Source organism: Psammomys obesus, unplaced genomic scaffold (assembly GCF_907164565.1).
Source record: "Psammomys obesus unplaced genomic scaffold, mPsaObe1.curated_primary_1811, whole genome shotgun sequence".
NCBI lineage: Eukaryota > Metazoa > Chordata > Mammalia > Rodentia > Muridae > Psammomys > Psammomys obesus.
Window position 1 is genome coordinate 2160454 of NW_026590677.1, and position 23481 is coordinate 2183934.

A 23481-nucleotide genomic window follows, 5' to 3' on the forward strand; every position below is an offset into this window, starting at 1 on the left:
GTGTCTTATAAAAAGAAGAGTGCATTTTTCTGTAATGATTCAGACATTTTTGAAAATATATATTAAGGTTTAATTTGGCACCTATATTAGTCTTATTTCTATTTTATAAAGTATTGAGTTTAAGATCCTGAGCTATGTCACGGTATGCCATTTCAGGAAACAGCTCCTAGCTTTAATAAAAAAAAAAAAAATGGAAGTGAGCTTTATCATGATCTGTATTCCCTAATCATTTTTAGTTCACTTGTTTAAAAAAATTATCTATTTAACCGACAAAAAATTATTTTCCTTTCCAGATCAGAGATACAAAATCAGCAGATCAAAAAACAACCCTTTTGCATTTTCTTGTTGAAGTCTGTGAGGAAAGATACCGAGATATCCTGAAATTTCCTGAAGATCTGGAGCATGTAGAAAGTGCAAGCAAAGGTAATCAATTGATCAGCATCTGCTTTAAGCCTATTCTTAGCCCATGTGCTTTAGTTTAAATGATAAGATGAAAAAGGAAGCTATGAACATTATTAATCACAAATTCTTTGCTGATGTAAGAAAAGTAGAAAGATAGTTCGATTGGCTTATATTTTACTCCATTGTACATTGGAATAACCTCTCTTTATCTTTAACAGTGTTAGGTTATTCAGACTTTCATTCCTCTATTCAAATAATACATTCTATTCTTTATGCATATAAGAACTTAAATATATTTTGAACTTTATTTTCTCAAAATGATTCTAAAAGTATGTTTCAAAGATAATGTTCTATAATTTAGATAAAGGAAAAATGACTTTGGACTGTGAAAAATACGAGGCTGAAGTTTTACTAGCATGGTAAAGGGCTTGATTTCCAGAGATACCTCAACAGGTGCAAGGTAAACTAGCAGAATCTTTTATGATAAATGAAAAGAATAGTTGACGATGGGGTTCTAAGAGTAAGGAAGGTACCTCAGAAATATCTAAGGCAGATATGGCTCACATGTCACTGTATACCATATTTAGGAATTAAAATAGAAGTTAAACAGAATGCTTATAAGATTTTCAGGCAGGTAAGTTGCTTTGTTAATATTGTCTACACTTACTTAACAAATGATTAAAAAGTGAAAGGAGTATGGATCAAGAAATTATTTTTCTGAAATTGATTTTATATGAGTAAAAAATTTGTTTTCCATTTTAGAAAAGAGAAATATGTACTGTAGAGATTATATTCAGTAAGTTTGAGAATTAAAGAAAGGACACAAAACCATATGTCTCCCAAACTTATTGCAAGCTAAATAAGCTTGTTAATATTCTTTTTTTATTTTATTTTATTATTATTGGTTATTATTATTAGTTACATTTTATGAACTCTGTATCCCAGCTGTATCCCACTCCCTTATTGCCTCCCAATCCCACCCTCCCTCCCTCAGCTTCTACCTGCCCCTTTCCAAGTTCACAGATTGGGGAGGACCTCCTCCCTAATCTTGAACAAAAAAAAAGTTTATGAATCCCAGAATATCATTTGTGCACATCATTCAGTTGTGTGCTACTGTTAAGACTGTCAATCATATCCTCATCTTATTTTTAATTTTTTCTGTTGTGTCCTGTGTTGTGGACCAAGGACCAAGATTAACTACAGAAGGTACACCATGATTCAATATTATTTTGTAGTTTCTTTCTTTGTTAAAAATTTTTCAGAGTTAATAAAATGTAACTAATAATAAAAATTAAAAAAATAAAAAATAGGAAAAAAAGAAAATACTAAATATATATATATATATGTATATACAGTTTGTATATATACATATGTATGTATGTGTAATATATTCTGGAATACATAGTGTATTCAGATATATATGTGTATACAATATATATTATTTTGATTAGATTTGTAAGCATGCAATTGGCAAAAATATCTGAATGTTATAAAAAAAATAAGAACAATCTGCACTTGCAAGAATTTGCAAAATTCTACAAGTTTGTACGCTACTCTTATATGTTGTTTCACAGTCCTTCTCTCAAAGAACTCCATGGGCTCACAAAGGGAAAGGAAGGGTCACACAAGATGTCTGCATAATGAGAGCTGAAGAGAGAAAAATGTGAACTATCCTTAAATACAATAAAAAAATGAATTCAGTAAAAAAAAATGTAGTATAATTGAGAGTTATATTTATAAGTATGCTATAGCTGTTTTCAATCCCTTGGGTTTTAATATATACCTTTGTAACTAGAGGTATTATTGAACTGGCAAAATAAGTCATTAGAATATCGCATTACAAAAATAAATAAATTAAAAGAAAAGAATATTGCATCACAATTCAAAATAATTTGTAGAATACCAGAAATCAAGCCAGATCAGAACTTAGATCATATTTTGCTATTTTTATTTTAACTGTGCTCTATCAGAATATTTTAATTGCATTTATTTAATAATTAAAATTAGTTTTGCTAGGAAATATATCAATTTTAGTTTAAAGTAAATTGCCCTCTCAATTTTATGGTGATAATTTCAATTCTTATATTTGTGATTTCTTTTGTGACCATATCTAAAATATATATCTTGACTTTAATTGAAAAAGAATGATTGATTTTAATTCTGAAAATCTGCTGAATTAATATGTACATGCACACAGAAGGAGATGTGCTCTTTTGTCTGTTTTTATTTTTCTACAAGAGAATACTACTTGCTTATGTAATTAGCAATGAAAATAGAGTTTTTGATTCATATCTCACTGTTGATAGATTTGGAAGTTCATTATCAAGGTATTTCATATATTACATTTCCCGCATTACTCAGTATTTCCTGGTGATGTCAAAGAAATATTAGAATGTATATTATGGTGTTGACACTGAAATAACCCATTTCCATTGTTGTACAATATGTGGCTGTGTTTTTATATAATGTTGATATTTTTAAGTAGTTGCTAAAACATTAAGTAATACCATATTACATTGTTACAACTGATAAAGGAAGATGTCAGAATAAAACCTATTTTTAGTTATTGTGGATTTCTAATTCTAATTATATTACATATATTTTCAGAACATTGGGGTAGTAATTTAGACTCCCAAGTTTTTTGTCCTTGTGTACAAAATGACAAAGAATGTCCATATTGGTAAGTTTAAATAAGTAAATCAACATATACAAAGCATACAGTGAAATTCTTGTCACATAGTGAGTACACAGCTGTGATAGTATTAGTGTCAATAACAATTAATACACTAGTAAGAACATTGCAGTGTTTTGTTCATTAGATTAGAAGAGAGTAATCTTATATATGTCTATGTTCTTCAGTGTTCAGCAAAACATGCATTTTATTCAGCTTTGTTCCTTTCTTATGTCTGGGCTTTTTGACAAATCCTTTCATATTTTTCTTTAACAGTACCACAACATTCTTTTTCTCTGTCCATTTCAACAGCCAGATTTATCTATTGTGTTTTGATTGCTTGCTTTGCTTATTGATCTAGCCAGTGTAGTCATGAAGCTGTTGCTAAATACCCTTTTCCTATCTCACTGTTTGGGCTGCAGCAATCACCACTCCCCACATTTTTATGGCTGGCTCTTTTTTTTTTTTTTTTTTCTGTGAAATGTAAAGCGTTCTTAAGTCAAAAACTTCTTAAGCACACCCTGCCTGCTTACAGTCACTTTTATTTCCTCCTGGTTCTCATTTCATTGTACCCAGACATATATTCTCTTGAACCATTTTTATTCCTTTTTAATAGTCCTGTCTGTGTGTACAATTTTCTGCTGCATCCCTTGTCTAAAAATCTCACCTGCCTTGTCCTCTAAGACAACTATCATTTGTCAAAACACTGTTCAAAATCTATTCCCTTTATTCCTAATATCTTGTCTCCAAGGCTTCAGGAGGAAATATTTTGAGGAATTATTCTCTATGGGAAGAAAAGCAATGGTGAAAGATCAAGCTATTTATGTCTTATTTAAGACATATGTCTTATGTCTTATATAGTTAAATGATTTTCCTTAATATTTGAGTCTTATTCATCTTTACTTCCTTAAAATAAATTTCAGGTTCATTTGAGTCAAATTTGTCACCTTCATTATTGTGTTTAATATATTATATGTATAATATTCACACTCTACCAGTGGAAATAAAAAATACATCAACAGGCGGGGCAAGATGGCGGCGCAGGGAGGACTCTCATTCTGAGGAGCAGCACAGCAGGATTGGCAAAGTGACCAGCAATCAGAACTCACGGCCATAAAACACAAGTGATTGTGTCTCACAGGTGAGAGGATACCCCACGGTGGAGGATTCAATCAGCTTTAACTCACCAGGCTAAACCGCAGAAGAGATCCCTGTTCCACCAGGCGCTTGGTCGCCAGCCCAGAGCTACATGCCAGCGCGATCTGGTCACGGTCCCAGACTGAACTGTGGGCCCACAACACCATAGACTGGATTTCCCAGTTGAGAGATAACCCCACGGAGCAGGAAACAATTGGGACCGAACTCAGTTTACCCAGACATCCCCTGGAAAAGACTCGGGTTCCACGGGTGCCCCAAGAGCCAGCCCGGACCCAGAGCCAGGACACAGGCGCCTGCACGGAGCCCTGCCTGCGCGCCTGATTCGACGCCTCAGATAGAACTGTGGGCACCAGGGCACCAGGGCACCAGACTGCATGTCTCTGGCAGGAGGAAACCCCCAGCGGAGGGGGTCAGCAGCTCTAACGCTTAGGACACCCAGCACCAAAACACTTCCTGGACTCACGCAGACTCTAGTGCAGGCAGGAGCGCTGTGCTCTGCCGCCACTATTGAGTTCCCCTAGGGCACTGGGACACACAGCTGCATCCTCAGACCTACAAAAGCCAGAGAGCCATTACAGCAGCCCTCAGATACTGTGCCAAGGATCAACCAGTTATCCCTAACTAGACTGTCAAAACTGTGGGAATCCCTGGTCCTTCAAGAGGGCTGCACCCACAGTGTCTGGACCAGAGCAGTGCCTGCAGCCGCCATCCCAGACAGAGACACACAGCTTCTGGTCCAGAGTGAGGCACCCAGCCTCCAGACCAGAGCAGTGCCCCCAGGCGCCAACTCAACCTAGGTGCACATTCTCCAGGTCCAGAGAGGAGCAATCAGCCTCTGGCCCAGAGACTTGCTGAGTGCACCTCCCACTTTCCCGGACAGAACTGTGCGCCCCAGGATAACAGACTGAGTTTCTCTGTTGGGAGAAAATCCCACAGTTAGGGAATCAGCAGTTTCTTCAAGAGGACTGTACATGGAAATGTAGTGAGCAGCAGCACACTAAATTTATAACAAGAAACCCAGCAGTGGGGCAGCTGTCTTGAGAACTTCTATGGGTAAGAGGAGATCCCCCCTGCCTAACATAGACCACAGCTACTACTCAGGGCTATAAACCTGAGGTGAGCAGTGGCAACTCCTGAGAAACACTGGCCATACAGTGACCATAACCAAAAAGCAGAGAAGGACTCCTTCAGGAAAAATCATCTTCTGGCCAAACTGAAAGAAAAAAACCACATGAAAATCTCCGTAGATGCTGAAAAAGCATTTGACAAAATCCAATATCCATTCATGTTTAAAGTACTGGAGAGATCAGGAATACAAGGCACATATCTAAACATAGTAAAGGCGATATACAGCAAGCCTATAGCCAACATCAAACTGAATGGAGAGAAACTTAAAGCAATCCCACTGAAATCAGGGACAAGACAAGGCTGCCCACTCTCTCCATATCTCTTCAACATAGTGCTGGAAGTCCTTGCTAAAGCAATAAGACAGTTGAAGGAGATCAAGGGGATACAGATGGGAAAGGAAGAAGTCAAATTATCACTATTTGCAGATGATATGATAGTATATATGAGTGACCCCAAAAACTCTACCAGGGAACTCCTACAGCTGATAAACACCTTCAGCAAAGTTGCCGGATACAAAATTAACTCAAAAAAATCAGTAGCACACCTGTATACAAAAGACAAAAGGACTGAGAAAGAAATTAGAGAAACAACACCATTCACAATAGCCAAAAATGACATAAAGTACCTTGGTATAACCCTAACCAAGCAAGTCAAAGACTTGTATGAAAAAAATTTCAAGTCTCTGAAGAAAGAATTAGAGGAAGATATGAGAAGATGGAAAGATCTCCCATGCTCATGGCTTGGCAGGATTAACATAATAAAAATGGCCATCTTACCAAAAGCAATCTACAGATTTAATGCAATTCCCATCAAATTGCCAACACAATTCTTTACAGACGGGAAAGAAAAATTCTCAACTTCGTATGGAATAACAAGAAACCGAGAATTGCTAAAACAATACTCTACAATAAAAGATCTTCTGGTGGTATCTCCATCCTTGATCTCAAGCTGTACTATAGAACAACAGTTATAAAAACTGCATGGTCCTTGCATAGAAACAGAATGGTGGATCAATGGAATCGAACAGAAGACCCAGAAATAAACCCACACACTTACGGACACCTGATTTTTGACAAAGATGCCAAAACCATACAATGGAAAAAAGATAGCATCTTCAACAAATGGTGCTGGTCCAACTGGATGTCTATATGTAGAAAAATGAAAATAGATCCATACTTATCACCCTGCACAAAACTGAAGTCCAAGTGGACCAAAGACCTCAACATAAAACCAGACATATTAAATTGGCTAGAAAAAAAAGTGGGGAACACCCTAGAACTCATTGGTACAGGAGAAAACTTCCTGAACAGAACACCAACAGCACAGGCTCTAAGAGCAACAATTTATAAATGGGACCTCATGAAATTGAAAAGCTTCTGTAAAGCAAAGGACACCGTCATCAAAACAAAGCGACTGCCTACAGATTGGGAAAGAATCATCACCAACCGTTTATCTGACAGAGGACTCATATCCAATATATATAAAGAACTAAAGAAGCTGAAAAGCAGCAAACCAAGTAATTCAATTAAAAAATGGGGAACAGAGCTAAAGAGAGAGTTCTCTGTAGAGGAATATCGAATGGCAGAGAAGCACTTAAAGAAATGCTCAACCTCATTAGCCATTAGGGAAATGCAAATCAAAATGACCCTGAGATTTCACCTTACACCCATCAGAATGGCCAAGATGAAAAACTCAAGGGACAACACATGCTGGAGAGGTTGGGGAGAAAGGGGAACCCTTCTCCATTGCTGGTGGGAATGTAAACTTGTATAACCACTCTGCAAATCAATCTGGTGCTTTCTCAGACAACTAGGAATAGTGCTTCCTCAAGATCCAGCCATACCTCTCCTAGGCATATACCCCAAAGAGGCACAAGTACACAAAAAGGACATTTGCTCAACCATGTTTGTAGCAGCTTTATTTGTAATAGCCAGAAGCTGGAAACAACCTAGATGCCCCTCAACTGAAGAATGGATACAGAAATTGTGGTACATCTATACAATGGAGTATTACTCAGCAATGAAAAATAAGGAAATCATGAAATTTCCCATGAAATGGTGGGACCTGGAAAGGATCATCCTGAGTGAGTTGTCCCAGAAGCAAAAAGACACGCATGGTATATACTCACTCATATAAACATACAGTATAGAATAAACCCACTAAAATCTGTACATCTAAACAAACTAAGCAAAAGAGAGGACCCTAACTAAAATGTTCAATCCCCATCCTGAAAGGCAAAGAGTTTGGACATCAGAAGAAAATGAAAATAGGAAACAACCTCGGAACCTGCTAAAGAGGGCCTCTGAAAGCCAGAAGAAAACAGGAAACAACCTTGAAATCTTCCACAGAGTGCCTCTGAAAGCTTCTACAGTATACACTGTCAAAGCAGATGCTGAGCCTGATGGCCAACTGATGGGCAGAGTGAATGGAATTTTATGTAAGAAGTGGGAAATAGTAAGAGCTGGAGGGGACGGGAACTCCACAAGGAGAGCAACAGAACAAGATAATTTGAACACAGGGAACTTCCCAGAAAACCATACTCCAACCAAGGACTATTCGTGGAGATGACCTGGAACCCCTGTACAGGTGTAGCCCATGGCAGTTCAGTGTCCAAGTGGGTTACATAGTAATGGGAAGAGGGACTGCCTCTGACATAATCTGATTGTCCTGCTTGTTGATCACTTCCCCCTGAGGGGGGAGCAGCCTTACCAGGCCACAGTAGAGGACAATGCAGCCACTTTTGATGAGGACTGATAGACTAAGATCAGAAAGAAGAGGAGAACCTCCCCTATCAGTGGACTTGGGGAGTGGCATGCATGCAGAAAGTGGAGGGAGGGTGGGATCGGGAGGGGAGGAGGGAGGGGTTTATGGGGGGATACAAAATGAATAAAGTGTAATTAATAAAAAATTAAAAAAAAAAAGTCCCTGGCTTAGTGTGGCAAACTGCACAGGGTAAAGATAGGCCACAATGATCAAGAAGTAGGTGCTGGCCTCATTCGCAACTGGAGGCTAGCCTGGCCACATGCGCTCCCGCCGCCGCCATGGAGAAATGCTTCAACCACAAACAGTGTTTGGCAGGATTAGACCAGTGTCCCGGGAACTGGCTCCTCACATCTAACTCGGGCATATGCCAAAGATGTAAAATTTGGTGCGGTTGCTCAACCCTTAATGCTTCAAGGTGTAGACCTTTTAGCCAATGCTATGTCTGTTACAATGGGGCCAAAGGGAAGAACAGTGATTATTGAACAGAGTTGGGCAGGTCCCAAAGTAACAAAAAGATGGGTTCACTGTTGCAAAGTCAATTGATTTTGACAAAAAAGATAAATACAAAAATATCAGAGCTAAACTTGTTCAGGATGTTGCCAATAACACAAATGACGAGGCCTGGGATGGCACAACCACTGCTATTGTTCCCACACGTTGTTTAAAAAAAAAAATCAACACTATATAATTAATTTGTTTTTGAAAATGAATCAGCTCCTTGTGAAATGTTCTTCTTCTAAAGCATAACAGCTTTTTTAAAAAAAATTGGAGGCATAGAAAGAATACAACAACCAAGTTAATGAATGTATTTCATTTCACATATAATGAACAATTGTATGACCATCAATATCAGTCTTCTGTGATTATTAGAATTCAGGTAATTATGTTATGAGAAAATGATGTTTTCAGCCCAGTATGGGAAACAATAGGCATTTTCTCTTCCAATACTAATAGTGTAGACCTCAAAATTACTGATAATATAGGGGAAATGCCATTACCTTAAGCTGAAAGAAAAATTAAGATTTATGTAGAATCTAGGGAAAACTTTATCTATATAATTATTTTTATTTTTCAGAAACCTAAGCTTAAAAATTGTACATTTCTTGGAGATGCAATCTTTTTATATCAACTTAGCATATTTTCCTAGAGCTCTGTAATTCAAATATATTGAAAAAAAACATCATTTTTCCATATTACAAAGCAGAATGCAAAAACTACATGATTTAAAATAAAATAAAATAAAACAGATGACTTCAAAGAAGTTTCACACTTGCAGCAGCTCCCTAGGGGTTTGTGTTCAATATTCACTTCCATTAGGAGTGCTTTTTGAGGGAGATGTTTATGAAGCATTGCCTGGAGATTTCAAAAGTAGTTTTGTTTTTATTTGAATTTGTTTAGTTATTCAGTTAGCTATTATTGTTTACACAGGAGATACAAGCAAGCAGAGTGAGAAAGTATACTATTTTCTTCTGAACAGGAATTCTTATAAATCTGAAGTACTGAAGCAAATAGTATAATATACCCTTATTATCACTGAAATTAATAAAATAGTACTGTTTGAATTATTTTATTCTGGGGTAAATTTAAGTCTTCAAATACTTCATTAGTGACTGACAGAACTGCATGTTTCAAGAAAGAAAATACTGTGGTTATTCAGGTTTTGATATCTTTAAACATTCAAAAGTGCCTTTTATAAACCACAATTTTCTAATTTTTAATTTTAGTGATTATTCGTGTGTTGTACAGTAGCTGTTTTACGTAAACTTGACAAAAGCCAAACATTCAGAAAGAGGAAGCTTCATTTGAGAAAATGCCTCCACCATATTGCCTGTGACAAGCGTAGAGTGGATTTTTTTTTTGGTTGATGATATGAATGAGACAGCCCTGCTCACTGTGGTTCATGCTACCTCTCTTTTGGTAGTCTCGGGTGCTGGAAGAAAGGCTGAGGAAGCCAGTAAGCAGCACTCCTGCATCCATGTTCCTGCCTTGAGTTCCTTCTCTGACTTCCTTTAGTGACATATTAGAAGTCGATTTTGGTTATGGTGATTTATCACAGCAATAGAAACTCTAACTGACACATGTGAATGTGTGTTTATATATTATAGATACATAATATATGAAATATTAAAAATTTGCTATACATATTTGGTGAATTCCTTATCTACTGTCTTGTGCATAACTATCACTTTAATTTTTAGATCTAAGTATTTTTATAGTTTGATTTAAAACCCTTACTGTTTTATAGGTTAGCTCCAGGGATTAAATGAGAAGGGTTTGTAAAGTTTAATTAAAAGTATTCTCTTCAATAGAGGAACATTATATTAATGTATTTGAAGGCACTATTAATCCAAAGGTTTTATATAAATCCAAAATTGGTTTCACTTAAGTTAAATTGTTGCCATTTTACAATATAAAAACTAGTTAAGTTTTCCATGAACAATTAATTGAATTAAGATATATAATATATATTAGTCAGCTCTGTCTTGTTTCTATGTTGTATTTATAACTACATATTTATTTAATCTGATTTCTTTTCAGAATTAATAGTAGTGAAACTTTACATTTTAAAAGTCATGTTTGAAAACTCTAAGAAATAAAGATATAAAGTAGAGAATAAAAGTTGAAGGGAAAGCAAAAACAAAAAAGACACCAAATAGGGAAATAAAAGCACTCACAGAATCCCTAAATCAAATGGACCTAATAGACGTCTACAGATCTTTTCACCCAAACTCAAAAGAGTACAACTTCTTTTCAGCACCACATGGAACCTTCTCTAAAATAGACCATATAGTTGGTCACAAAGCAAGCCTCAACAGATACAAAAGGATTGAAATAATCCCTTGTATACTATCTGACCACCCTGGACTAAAGCTGGACATCAACAACAACAGAAACAACAAAAAGCCGACACGCACATGGAAACTGAACAACTTACTACTCAATGACAGCTGGGTCAAGGAAGAAATAAAGAAAGAAATTAAAGACTTCCTAGAATTCAATGAAAATGAAGGCACAACATAGCCAAATTTATGGGACACATTGAAAGCAGTGCTCAGAGGAAAATTTATAGCACTAAGTGCCTACAAGAAGAAATTTGTAACATCACATACAAACAGCTTAATGGCCCAACTGAAAAACCTAGAAAAAAAAGAAGCAGATACACCCAAGAGGAACAGACAGCTGGAAATAATCAAACTCAGGGCTGAAATCAATCAATTAGAAACAAATAAAATTATCCAAAGAATCAATGAAACAAAAAGCTGGTTCTTTGAGAAAATCAACAAGATAGACAAACCCTTAGCCAAACTAACTAAAAAGCAGAGAGAAACCATACAAATCAGCAAAATCAGAAAGGAAAATGGGGACATAACTACAGACACTGAGGAAATCCAAACGATTATTAGGTCATACTACAAAAGCCTATATGGCACAAAATTTGAAAATCTAAATGAAATGGATAACTTTCTTGACAGATTCCATCTACCAAAATTAAGTCAAAATCAGGTAGAAAGACTGAATAGCCCTATATCTCCCAAGGAAATTGAAGCAGTCATTAACAGTCTCCCCTCCAAAAAAAGCCCCAGACCAGATGGCTTCAGCGCAGAATTCTACAAGACCTTCAAAGAAGTACTAACACCAATTCTCCTCAAACTATTCCACAAAATAGAAATAGAAGGAACACTACCAAACTCATTCTATGAAGCCATAGTCACCTTGATACCTAAACCACACAAAGATCCAACAAAAAAAGAGAACTTCAGACCTATCTCTCTTATGAACATTGATGCAAAAATACTCAATAAAATACTTGCAAACCGAATCCAAGAACACATCAAAGATATCATCCACCATGACCAAGTAGGCTTCATCCCAGGAATGCAAGGGTGGTTCAACATATGGAAATCCATCAATGTAATCCACCACATAAACAAAATGAAGGAGAAAAACCACATGATCATCTCCTTAGATGCTGAAAAAGCATTTGACAAAGTCCAACACCCATTTATGTTTAAAGTCTTGGAGAGATCAGGGATACAAGGCACATACCTAAAGATAGTAAAGGCAATATACAGCAAGCCTATAGCCAACATCAAACTCAATGGAGAGAAACTTAAATCAATCCCACTGAAATCAGGGACAAGACAAGGCTGCCCACTCTCTCCATATCTCTTCAACATTGTACTTGAAGTCCTAGCCAGAGCAATAAGACAACCAAAGGAGATCAAGGGGATACAAATCAGAAAGGAAGAAGTCAAAGTGTCACTATTTGCAGATGATATGATAGTATACATGAGCGACCCCAAAGATTCAACCAGAGAACTTCTTCAGCTGATGAACACCTTCCGTAAAGTGGCAGGATACAAAATCAACTAAAAAAAAATCAGAAGCCCTCTTGTATACCAAAGACAAAAAGGCTGAGAAAGAAATTAGGGAAACAACACCCCTCACAATAGCCACTAATAACATAAAGTACCTTGGTGTGACACTAACCAAGCAAGTGAAAGACCTGTTTGAGAAAAACTTCAAGTCTTTGAAGAAAGAAATTGAAGAAGATCTCAGAAGATGGAAAGATCTCCCATGCTCATGGATTCGTAGGATTAACATTGTGAAAATGGCCATCCTGCCAAAAGCAATCTACAGATTCAATGCAATTCCCATCAAAATACCAACTCAATTCTTTTCAGACCTTGAAAAAAAGATTCTCAGCTTCATATGAAGAAACAAAAAACCCAGAATCTCCAAAATGATCCTGTACAACAACAGATCATCTGGAGGTATCTCCATTCCCGATCTCAAGCTGTACTACAGGGCAACAGTAATAAAAACTGCATGGTATTGGCATAGAAACAGAAAGGAGGATCAATGGAACCGCATAGAAGACCCAGAAATAAACCCACACACCTATCAATACTCAATATTTGACAAAGAAGCCAAATCCAGTCAATGGAAAAAAGACAGCATCTTCAACAAATGGTGCTGGACCAACTGGATGTCTACATGCAGAAAAATGAAAATAGATCCATATTTATCACCCTGCACAAAACTAAAGTCCAAGTGGTTCAAGGACCTCAACATAAAACCAGATACTCTAAATCAGTTGGAAAAAAAAAGTGGGGAACAGCCTAGAACTCATTGTCACAGGAGACAACTTCCTGAACAGAACACCAACAGCACAGGCTCTAAGAGCAACAATCAATAAATGGGACCTCATGAAACTGAAAAGCTTCTGTAAAGCAAAAGACACTGTCATCAAAACAAATAGACAGCCTACAGATTGCGAAAGAATCTTCACCAACCCTTTATCTGACAGAGGGCTAATATCCAGTATATATAAAGAACTAAAGAAGCAGAAAAGCAACAAACCAAGTAATCCAATTAAAAAAAAATGGGGAACAGAGCTAAACAGCGAATTCTCGAAAGAGGAACATCGAATGGCAGAGAAACACTTAAAGAAATGCTCAACCTCATTAGCCATTAGGGAAATGCAAATCAAAACGACCCTGAGATTTCACCTTACACCCATCAGAATGGCCAAGATGAAAAACTCAAGTGATAGCACATGCTGGAGAGGTTGTGGAGAAAAGGGAACCCTCCTCCATTGCTGGTGGGAATATAAACTGGTTCAACCACTTTGGAAGTCAATCTGGCGCTTTCTCAGACAACTAGAAGTAGTGCTACCTCAAGACCCAGCACAACAAGGACATTTGTTCAACCATGTTCGTAGCAGCTTTATTTGTAATAGCCAGAACTTGGAAACAACCCAGATGTCCATCAACGGAGGAATGGGTACAGAAATTGTGGTATTTTTACACAATGGAATACTACTCATCAATCAAAAAGGAGGAAATCATGAAATTTGCAGGTAAATGGTGGGATCTAGAAAAGATCATCCTGAGTGAAATATCCCAGGAGGAGAAAGACAAACACGGTATATACTCACTTATATAGACCTATAAGATATGATAAACATAATGAAATCTATACACCTAAAAAAGATAATCAAGAGAGCGAACATGGGGTAAGATTATCAATTCTCGTTTAGAAAGACAGATGGATGTGCATTGAATGTATGACAGGAGTCTACCACAAAAGGCATCTGAAAGACTCTACCTAGCAGTTCTTCAAAGCAGACACTAAGACTCATAACCAAACCCTCGGCAGAGTGCAGGGAATCATATGAAAGAAGGGAAGTTAGTATGATATGGAAAGGATAGGAGCTCTACAAGGACCAAATATATCTGGGCACAGGGTCTTTTCTGAGACTGACACTCAACCAAGGACCATCTATGGATATAAGCTAGAACTTCTGCTCGGATGTGGCCCGTGGTAGCTCAGTAACCAAGTAGTTTTCCAAAGTAAGGGGAACACGGACTATTTCTAGCAGGATCTCAAGGGCAGGCTGCTTGAAACACCCCCCCCCCAGGGGAGGAGCAGTCTGTTAGGCCACAGAGGAGGACTTTGCAGCCAGCCGTGAAGATACCTGATAAAACAGGGTCAAATGAAAGGGGAGGAGGTCCTCCCCTATCAGTGGACTTGGAAAGGGGCAGGGAGGAGACCAGGGAGGGAGTGTGGTGTTGGGGAGGGAATGAGGGAGCAGGATACAGCTGGGACACAGAGTTAACAAAATGTAACTAAAAAGAAAAATAAAATTAAAAAAAAAGAATAAAAAAAAAGTAAGAAACATCAAGTAATAACAAAAATCAAATATTAGAGTGTAAAAGTTGTAGGAAAAAGAAAAAAATTAGATATGTTATACCCAGTAGAAGCTTAAGAGTTCGCATAGTTTCTGCTAAAAGCAATCCAGAGTGTCATTGCCTCCAGCTTCATCAAAATAATACATTATGGGTAGCTGGTTACTATTTCCTATAAAGAGAGGAAGCTAGGCAAGTCAATAGAAGACACTGTGAGCCAGGAATGATGGCACAGGCCTTTGGGGAGGCAGCTGCAGCAAAGGCTTCACAGAGAAACCCTGTGTCAAACAACAACAACAGACAATGAGTTTTTTTTTTTTTTGTTGTTGTTGTTTTTTGCTTTTTGAATCAGTATAAGTTTATTACATATTCTCAATTATAAGCATATAATATAATACATGGAATACTTTATTTTCTTTCTTTTCTTTTGTAACTTTTTTTTATTATTAATTACACTTTATTCATTTTGTATCCCCCCCCATAAGCCCCTCCCTCCTCCCCTGCCGATCCCACCCTCCCTCCACTTTCTGCATGCATGCCACTCCCCAAGTCCACTGATAGGGGAGGTTCTCCTCTTCTTTCTGATCTTAGTCTATCAGTCCTCATCAAAAGTGGCTGCATTGTCCTCTACTGTGGCCTGGTAAGGCTGCTCCCCCCTCAGGGGGAAGTGATCAACAAGCAGGACAATCAGATTATGTCAGAGGCAGTCCCTCTTCCCATTACTATGTAACCCACTTGGACACTGAACTGCCATGGGCTACACCTGTGTAGGGGTTCCAGGTCATCTCCACGAATAGTCCTTGGTTGGAGTATGAGTCTCTGGGAAGTTCCCTGTGTTCAAATTATCTTGTTCTGTTGCTCTGCTTGTGGAGTTCCCGTCCCCTCCAGCTCTTACTATTTCCCACTTCTTACATAAAATTCCATTCACTCTGCCCATCAGTTGGCCATCAGGCTCAGCATCTGCTTTGACAGTGTATACTGTAGAAGCTTTCAGAGGCCCTCTGTGGCAGGTTTCAAGGTTGTTTCCTGTTTTCTTCTGGCTTTCAGAGGCCCTCTGTAGCAGGTTCCGAGGTTGTTTCCTATTTTCTTTTTCTTCTGATGTCCATCCTCTTTGCCTTTCAGGATGGGGATTGAACATTTTAGTTAGGGTCCTCTCTTTTGCTTAGTTTGTTTAGATGTACAGATTTTAATGGGTTTATTCCATATTGTATGTTTATATGAGTGAGTATATACCGTGAGTGTCTTTTTGCTTCTGGGACAACTCACTCAGGATGATCCTTTCCAGGTCTCACCATTTACCTGCAAATTTCATGATTTCCTTATTTTTCATTGCTGAGTAATACTCCATTGTATAGATGTACCACAGTTTCTGCATCCATTCTTCAGTTGAGGGCCATCTGGGTTGTTTCCAGCTTCTGGCTATTACAAATAAAGCTGCTACAAACATGGTTGAGCAAATGTCCTTTTTGTGTACTTGCACCTCTTTTGGGTATATGCCTAGGAGTGGTATGGCTGGATCTTGAGGAAGCGCTATTCCTAGTTGTCTGAGAAAGCGCCAGATTGATTTCCAGAGTGGTTGTACCAGTTTACATTCCCACCAGCAGTGGAGAAGGGTTCCCCTTTCTCCACAACCTCTCCAGCATGTGTTGTCCCTTAAGATTTTCATCTTGGCCATTCTGATGGGTGTAAGGTGAAATCTCAGGCTTGTTTTGATTTGCATTTTCCTAATGGCTAATGAGGTTGAGCATTTCTGTAAGTGCTTCTCTGCCATTTGATATTCCTCTGCAAAGAATTCTCTCTTTAGCTCTGTTCCCCATTTTTTAAGTGGATTACTTGGTTTGTTGCTTTTCAGCTTGTTTAGTTCTTTATATATATTGGATATGAGTCCTCTGTCAGATAAAGGGTTGGTGATGATTCTTTCCCAATCTGTAGACGGTGCTGGCGGGTAGCTCTGGGCTGGCGACTAAGCCCCTGGCGGAATGGGGATCTCTTCCGCGGTTTAGCTGGGTGAGTTAAAGCTGATTGAATCCCCCACCATGGGGTATCCTTTCACCTGAGAAACACAACCAGTTGTGTTTTATGGCTGCGAGTTCTGATTGCTGGTCACTGTGCCAATCCTGCTGTGCTGCTCCTCAGAATGAGAGTCCTCCCGGCCCCGCCATCTTGCCCCCGACCTTCTTTTGTAACTTTTATTAATAACACTTTATTCAGTTTGTATCCCCCGATAAGCCCCTCCCTCCTCGCCTCCTGATCCCACCGTCCCTCCCCCTTCTTCATGCATGCCCTTCCCCAAGTTCACTGATAGGGGAGGTCCTCCTCTCCTTCCTTCTGATCTTAGTCTATCAGATATCATCAGGAGATGAGATCATTGTCATCTTCTGTGGCCTGGTAAGGCTGCTACCCTCTCAGGGGGAGGTGATCAACAAGCAGGCCAATCAGTTCATGTCAGAGGCAGTCCCTCCTGCCATTATTATGTATCCCACTTGGACACTAAATTGCCATGAGCTACATCTCTGCAGGGGTTCTAGGTTATCTCCATGCATGGTATTTGGTTGGAGTACAAGTCTCTATAAATACCCCTGTATTCAAATTTTCTGGTCTCATGGAGTTCCTGTCCTCTCCAGATCTTACTATTTCCCACTTCTTTCATAAGATTCCCTGCACTCTACCCAACAGTTGGCCATAAGTCTCAGCGTCTGCTTTGATAGTCTGCAGGGACAGAGCCTTCCTTTCAGAGGCCCTCTGTGGAAGGTTCCTACCTGTTTCCTGTTTTCTTCTTCTTCTGATGTCTATCCTCTTTGCCTTTTGGATGGGGATTGAGCATTTTAGTCAGGGTCCTCTCTCTTGATTAGTTTCTTTAGAAGTACAGATTTTAGTAGGTTTATCCTATATTATATGTCTATATGAGTGAGTATATACTGTGTGTGTCTTTCTGCTTCTGGGACAGCTCACTCAGGATGATCCTTTCCAGGTCTCACCATTTACCTGCAAATTTCATGATTTCCTTATTTTTCATTGCTGAATAATATTCCATTATGTAGATGTACCACAATTTCTGTATCCATTCTTCAGTTGAGGGTCATCTGGGCTGTTTCCAGCTTCTGGCTATTAAAAATAAAGCTGCTACAAACATGGTTGAGCAGATGTCCTTATTGTGCACAGTGGAAAAAAGATAGCATCTTCAACAAACGGTGCTGGTCTAACTGGATGTCTACATGTAGAAAAATGCAAATAGATTCGTACTTATCACCCTGCACAAAACTAAAGTTTAAGTGTATCAAAGACCTCAACATAAAACCAGACACATTAAATTGGTTAGAAGAAAAATTGGGGAAGACCCTAGAACTCATTAGTACAGGAGACAACTTCCTGAACAGAACACCAAAAGCACAGGCTCTAAGAGCAACAATCAATAAGTGGGACCTCATGAAACTGAAAAGCTTCTGTAAAGCAAAGGACACCGCCATCAAAACAAAACAAATACCTACAAATTGGGAAATAATCTTCACCAATCCTTTATCTCACAGAGGACTAATATCCAGTATATATAAAGAATTAAAGAAGTTGAAAATCAGCAAACCAAGTAATCCAATTAAAAAATGGTGAACAGAGCTATACAGAGAATTCTCTGTAGTGGAATATCGAATGTCAGAGAAACACTCAAAAAAAAAAAGTGCTCAACCCCATTAGCCATTAGGGAAATGCAAATCAAAACAACCCTGAGATTTCACCTTACACCCATCAGAATGCCAAGATGAAAAACTCAAATGACAACACATGCTGGAGAGGTTATGGAGAAAGGGGAACCCTCCTCCACTGCTGGTGGGAATGTTAACTTGTACAACCAATCTGGCACTTTCTCAGACAACTAGGAATAGCGCTTCCTCAATATCTAGCCATACCAGTCCTAGGCATATATCCAAAAGAGGCTCAAGTACACAGTAAGGACATTTGTTCAACCATGTTTGTAGCAACTTTATTTGTAATAGCCAGAAGCTGGAAAAAGACAATGTGTTTTAAGAATATTTCCTACTCTATAGATAATTTATTTCAATGATTAAGTTAAAAGTGACAATTGAGTGAATAATAGAGAGGATGTAAACTTACATAGAACACCAAACAGGAGAAGTTTATGAGAAATATTAATGACTGTATTATAACGTCAATAACAGAAGTTGATGCTCTCAGTTGCTATGTAACTAGCTGATGAAACAGCTGCTATCTTTATTCTAATGCCTGAAAAATTTCTTCAATATTCTCAATTGTTAATTTTACTGAAAAGATATATGCATTTGGGAACAAAATTCTAGTGGTTTTAAAGCACTTATTTTATGGGTTCGCACGGAGTTGAAGATGTGAGAAAATTGTAAATTGAATTATTTTAAGTTATAGTTTAACTTTGAGTAATATTCTTTTTAGAAGCACAGAGTCATACCAGTGTAGAAAGCATTCATTTAATTTGTATGTGTGTGCTTGCGTGCGTGTGTCTATGTGTGTATGTGTAGAAATGGAAGTCACACGAGTTGGTTATCTTTAACAAACAGGTTAGGTGGAGGTTGGAACTCATGTCAGCAGCCTTGGCTCTAAGATGAATACTTTACCCACTGAGCCATTTTACTGCTATCCAACTTGCTGCTAGCATTGTAGAATACTTTGACTGTAGTTAAATTTGGTAGTCTTAATAAAATTGAGTATATATAACACTATATCATTTGAATAAACACAGTAAGATGTTTGCTTAGCTTCTTTTGGATTTTTGTGTCTATAATCTTTTAAAATATTTTGAGTAATTTTTCATGAGGTTGATTTTTTTGTATGTGTGTTGGAAACATGTCCAGATTTACCTTCATTAAGTACCGAATATATTGTTGTTAACCAAACATTATTCAGGTTTGAATAATTTGTGCGATATGCTTCGTTTTTGTGTGTTTTTTCATTTATTTAATTTTGCAATACTGGGAATCAAGCCCAGCACCTTAAACACACTGGTGATCAGTGGCTCCAGGGCACCTAAACTAATATTTCCTACATACTTAGTTGGCTTATTTGCCAGCATATTGCAAATACACAAAAAACAATAACCGTGTTGTTAGAGCACCTTAGCCTTTTTCATCATGGTGGGGTCTTGGCTGTAGAATTATACCATTTTCGTTATGACTATGTCAGAACCTAGACTTCTATGCTTTTGGTCCAAACAAAAATGTCCCCTTCATTTCTTAGCCATTCTGTGCTCCATGTAAGTTTTTGCTCCCACCCTTCTATAGAAAGGCTTTTGTCCTAACTTTCGGGAGTTTCTTACTTCTCTAACGGATGAGAATATTTATTCTAACTTCTTCATTTGGTACAGGGTTTCCATTTTCGTAGCAGTGTCCTAAAGTAATACATTCTCAATATTGTTTGATATCCTTAGGCTTCTTTATGACAGTGCTATTTGACACAGTATTACCATTAGCAGATTTTGTTATCTAATTTCTTTATCTAAACCTGCTGTGGGACTTTAAGATTACTTTAAATCTTAAATCATATCTGCAGATATTTAAGGAGTTAATTAAAAATTAGTTTGCAAAATACTCTTATAAAGTAGCTAAGGTAAAGTAATCATTACATTGTGAATGTTTGGGATAAGTTTACGACTGTAATGGAATGTGCTTAGGCTTCTAGGGGTACTGATCATATTGTGTTTCTTGATATAGAAGATATGCCTGAATTCTATTTATGAAAATTCATGGACTCAATGGTCAGCTCTTTGATCACCTTCTCTTGGGTGGGGAGGGTGCAGCCATGCTGCTCCACATAGGAAGAGGATGCAGCCAGTCCTGATGAGACCTGATAGGTTTGGGTCAGAGGGAAGGGGAGGAGGACCCCCTCTGTCAGTGGAATAGGGGAAGGTGAGTGTGACTGGGAGTCGATGAGAGAGGGTGCCACATCTGGGATACAAAGTGAATAAATTATAACAAATAATAAGTCAATAAAAATAAAAGAAAATACCATATCCAGGTCAGCTATGTGTACTTTCTGATATAAGTTAAACTTCAGTAAAATATGAGAAAAATGTGTTATAACTTATAAAAAGTGAGGTAAGTACTACATTTAATTCAAAGGATCCTTTTATTTTTATGCATGCTTCATAAAAAATCACCCATGTTGAATAAATATAAATAGACAGTTGTATAAGTTCATCTGACATTATTATAAATAATTGATGTTTTTCAGCAAGTTAATGTCACTTAAGGATTTTATCAAAGCATCTTTTAATCTAAAAGTGATGTTTATGCTTTCTTTATTTAGTGAAAAACAAGATCCATCAACCACTTCTATACAAGTAAAGATCAAGGAGGTCTTTACTCAAGTTGTTATCAATATGAGGCTGTCTGATGGATCCTAACATGCCTTATCACCAAGTGAATTAAAATTCCTACCAAGAACCTCTTGTTGTTGTCATTTTTATTTTTTTATAAATCATGTGTCTTTGCTTCAATGTCTGGAAATAAGATGTTTGTAACTACTGATCAGTTTAATCTCATTTTGAATTTTAAGAAGTTTCTTAAAATTCAGATATTCAAGCTGGGTGTGCTGGAGCACACCTATGATCCCTTCACTCAGGATAGCAGAGGCATGTGGACTGCTGTGAGTTCAAGGCCAGCCTAGTTTACAAAGCAAATCCAGGACAGCCCAAGCTACACAGAGAAACCCAGTAGAGAAAAACTAAAAAAAAAAAAAAAAAGTCAGATATTAATGCCTTAGTTATCCTCACTTACTTGACCCCTATATAAACAGAAAATATAGGGATATATTTCATAAAACAGGTTAAAGGACTGATATTAAGTAGTATTGTCAAAGTGGAAGTTGAGGATAGGGGCAGAAGGTAGTGTAACAGAAATGAAGAAATACCAACCATTCCTGTCACAGGAGTCATACCATTAAAAGGGAGATAGATTGTGGCCTGAATTGGTATTATATGCACCACCATGGAAAATACCTGAAATCTGAACATCATCTTAGTTACCAGTGCTGTAACTAGTTTCATCACTACTTTAGTGTTTTGGTGCTTCTGAATTTTGGGTTGTGCAAGTTGATGAAACAATTTTAGTAAATAGCAAATATAAACTCTTGGTTTGCAAATTTTATATGACTTCAATTCCTTAGTAGTTCTTCATCTAAAACAGGAAAAAAAAAACTAATAGTTTGATCTGCGGACTCATGAGAATAGTTATGTGAAACATTAGTACTATTTTAGAAGCTAATACCTCTTTAACAAATAATGCTTATATACCTATATGTTAAAAAAAAATCGCTAAAACTGCTATATCCAGGGAGAAGATTCATAATATATGCAAATTCTAGTTTTTCCTTTGTCATCTAACTACTTGCTTGATCATAGTTTGTATATCTCAATGCACATTTTCTTATTCATACATGTTTTTTAATAATTTTTTTATTTTTTGTTTTAATCACAGGTTATTTAATTTGTATCCCAGCCATAGCCACCTCCTTAATTCCCTCCTAATCCCACCCTCTCTCCTCTCCTCTCTGTCCCTTTCCAAGTCCACTGATAGGGGAGCTCCTCCCCCCCTTCCATCTGATCCTACCTTATCAGGTATCTTCAGAACTGGCTACAATGTCCTCCTCTGTGGCCTAGCAAGGCTGCTCCACCCTCGCACATGTTTTTAAAGTTGTAAAATAGAGATGGTAGGATTTGTTTCCTGTAATGATCATTATATTCAATGTGGAAATAAATTAAGAAAAATGTGTTATACATATGTACTGACTTATTTAGTTAAGCTTGTATGTGCATATTAATTTCAGTTGATTTTTCAACAGGTTTTGGTTACATTTCTTTTTCAGTTTTATTTTAAAATTGAAGGACCTTTACTGGGATTGCATCTCAGTGGTTGACATATGTTTGGCATTTGAAGAGCTTGGTAATTAATACCCAGCAATCAACAATAAATAAACTTAATAATAGCCATATGTTTTATAAAAAAAAAGGTTGTGTCTAAAAAATCATTGTTTCAAGATTGCACAATTAATTAGAACTAAAATCACAAAGTTTTTGATTTTGCTCTAAAAATTCTGAAAATAATATTAACAAAATTAGAAAAGCTATAAATGATTTTTATGAAGTTAACATAAACCAATAATCAGTTTTTATTTCACATTTTAAGTGGAATCTTGTTAGAATTATATATGTGTAATGAAGTCATACAAATTGTAAAGAAATCACTGCTTTACTTTCAAATTGTTAACATTTAAATGCATAGATGTCACATAGAGGGCTAGAGACCTGGCTAAGTGCTTAAGAACACCTGCACCTCTTTTAGTGGACAATTCATAGCACCGACTTGGTAGCTCAAAACCATTTGTAACTGTAGGTCCAAGGGATCCAACACTGTCCTCTGGATACTGAGGAGACATTCCATATTGGTGCATCGGCATAAGTACATGCAGGCAGGTATTTATACACATAAATTATGAAGCTAAACAAATTATATTTTAAGTTAGATCTACAAAATTCACGGTTTGATTTTATTGATTTTTTTTCTTCTGTTTATATTGAGAATAGTCTTCCTAGCTATAATGCTTAAGAAATAAAAAATAAAGAGCTTTGTTGCCCACCCTCTTGAAGGGAATGATCATTAATGAAACATGTTTATTTAATGATGCTAG

The 23481-nt window shown here is 37.3% G+C and overlaps 1 protein-coding gene across 5 annotated transcripts in view; it reads left to right on the forward strand.

Annotated features, from left to right (window-relative positions):
* Positions 1 to 23481, forward strand: part of Diaph2 (diaphanous related formin 2) — a 970999-nt gene that overhangs the window by 472692 nt on the left and 474826 nt on the right. For all 5 annotated transcript variants that reach the window (XM_055608281.1, XM_055608283.1, XM_055608282.1 and 2 more), the window contains one exon: positions 294 to 423. In XM_055608281.1, coding sequence (XP_055464256.1) covers positions 294 to 423 — 130 coding nt within the window. The remainder of the gene's footprint in view (positions 1 to 293; positions 424 to 23481) is intronic.